This window comes from Austrofundulus limnaeus, unplaced genomic scaffold (genome assembly GCF_001266775.1).
Source record: "Austrofundulus limnaeus strain Quisiro unplaced genomic scaffold, Austrofundulus_limnaeus-1.0 Scaffold242, whole genome shotgun sequence".
Taxonomy (NCBI): Eukaryota; Metazoa; Chordata; class Actinopteri; order Cyprinodontiformes; family Rivulidae; genus Austrofundulus; species Austrofundulus limnaeus.
Window position 1 is genome coordinate 193,210 of NW_013952644.1, and position 2,340 is coordinate 195,549.

Genomic DNA, 2,340 nt, shown 5'->3' on the forward strand with positions numbered 1-2,340 from the left:
GTCGACCGGTCGACGCACCGTCATGTGATTGTTCAGCGTTCGTTTTCGCACTGACCTTTCATAGTTCCCCCGAGAAACCCTGAGTCTAGCTGCTGCTGGGAAAGCCCTCCCACTCCAGCAAATGTCACTGCATGGGATTCCTTCCCCGGGGAGTGCAATGCCGAAAAAAAAAGTCTGCGGCTCTTCACTCGACGTTTATCCACAAACTGGTCCTGGATTAAGCTCCAAAGTTTTTATCAGTCAGATTCCACCGTGAAAAATATCTGTTTTATCCCCTTTTATGAGTTTTTGGCCATTGACTATCTTTAAATCGCTGCTTCCTGGTCAACAGTGGAAGGATCGCTTTTTTCTTTTTTTTCTTCTTTTTTTGAAGCGAGTCGTTGAAGCAAATGCAGCATAAGAGCCCCCCCGGTGGCTGAAGAAAAAAATCCACGTATAAGCCGCACCGGACTATAAGCCGCATGGTTCAAAGTTCAGGAAAAATGTCGCGGCTTATAGTCCGAAAAATACGGTACTTATTTACGAGAGTTCAATTCAAGATGGCTGCAACAGCTAAGTGAACTTAGAAATCATGAAAATACATACGACTCTTACAAATATTGAGCACCATCCMCAACACATATTTAGAAAGCTACACATTGTGCAATAATTCTGCTTTGTAAAAACTTTCCTTCGATTATTGTTAGCCCTTTAATCCAACTTGTGGTCTCAGCATTTAGTGCTCAGTCATGTCAGCCATTTTGGAAAAAAATATATATTTCACTCCCTGCATGCAAGGTAAGTTCATCATATATTCAAAAGGGCCTCAACTTACACCAACCTTGCCGCCATCCGCATTGTACTCCTTCTCGTCAGCGTCCAGCAATCGGGCCAAGCCAAAGTCGGTGATCTTGATGTGATTGGGAGACTTCACCAGCACGTTTCGAGCAGCCAGGTCTCTGTGGACCAACCTCCTTTCCTCCAGGTACATCATCCCCTGAGACAGAGGGAAAAGGAGAAAAAAAAGGATTGTGAATCTTTTCCTGGGGCTGTTTATCTCTTTAAATCTCAAGACTGAACCTGTCGTCGAAATGACAAATGTCAGCAGCAGCAAAAATGCATTGTCATAGCTGTTATCACCATAACACCCGCACAGACATTTAGATTTAATCTTTCACATGCATGACTGTGAGACAGATAAATAGAGCTTTGAACATTTCACACGTGTCAGAACGTTTCTAAATGGAAACCTGAATCACTTAAATGGGAGTCAACATGTCTCATACTTTTGGGACACATGACTTTCCAACCGTTCTCCGTCTCCGGACAGTAAATGATGAAACCTATCAGTTCAGCAGCTTTTCAAATGTTAAGATGCTTGGAAATATTTTATCCGTTCCCCAGATCCTAAAAGAAGCAGCTGAAAAAAAGAGAGGAAAACTGAGCCCTAGTTGCTGTTTGAAAAGCATAATGTCAATATCTTCTTCCTCTAAACATGTTCAATTTTTATGCAAATCATAAAGTCAGAAGTTTATTTTACAATGACAAGAACCAACCATTTTTGTAGTTTGATGGTGTGCATTGGACAATAATGTTCAGCAGTTTTGTTTACACTTAGCCAATACCTACGGGAGTCAACTTTTTGACCAATCACAGCTCAGCAGCTGCACTGTTGTTTCCCCTTACAGTACTGACCTTGGCAGGGGTTTGTCAGAGAAAATTATTTKCTATGTTACCAATGCTGGTGGTTGGTGGGTGGAGAGGGCTATGTCACTAAGGCTATGTCACCTATCCTGTGGTCACAATCTCCACTCCCCTTCCAGAGTTAGCGGAACTCTTGACAATGAAGGAGATGGCGATGTCATTTGTTGTAGGCAGAGCGCTTGGTTCTCTAGACACAGCAGTGCGCTCCCCTCGAATAACGGTAGGTCTTAGTGGAGGTGTACACATCTACAATTAATAAATAAAGAATAAACTACAAAATGGTTGGAGTCACCCCGATTCATGATGGCCACCAGAGGCAGCTGACCTTAAGAAACACAAAAATGACAACAACTCAAACAATTCTACAGACATCGATCTAAAATCTGGTTTGGTAGCAGATGAGCATCATCTCAAACACATTAAGTGAAACGGATTGTAAATGTTGGCACTGACTGTTATCCAAAGTTTCTCATAAATCACCTCAGGGCCCAATTTGTTCAACATAAAGTGACACGAGGACCAGTCACACATTACCATATGGATCAAAACGATAATTATTCTAAATCTTGGTTTAAAATTATAATTATTCTGGTTTAATTTGTATTGTATTTGCATAATAACTAAATAAAATACACTTACAGTTTAAAAGTAAAACTC

General features: G+C 41.2%; 1 protein-coding gene across 5 annotated transcripts in view; it reads right to left on the reverse strand.

Moving 5' to 3' along the window:
- LOC106525812 (receptor tyrosine-protein kinase erbB-4) overlaps window positions 1-2,340 on the reverse strand; it is a 513,565-nt gene that overhangs the window by 22,315 nt on the left and 488,910 nt on the right. For 4 of the 5 annotated variants that reach the window (XM_014020153.1, XM_014020151.1, XM_014020154.1 and 1 more), the window contains one exon: window positions 815-976. In XM_014020153.1, the coding sequence (XP_013875607.1) occupies window positions 815-976 (162 nt within the window). The remainder of the gene's footprint in view (window positions 1-814; window positions 977-2,340) is intronic. The other variant, XM_014020152.1, reaches the window with a different exon arrangement.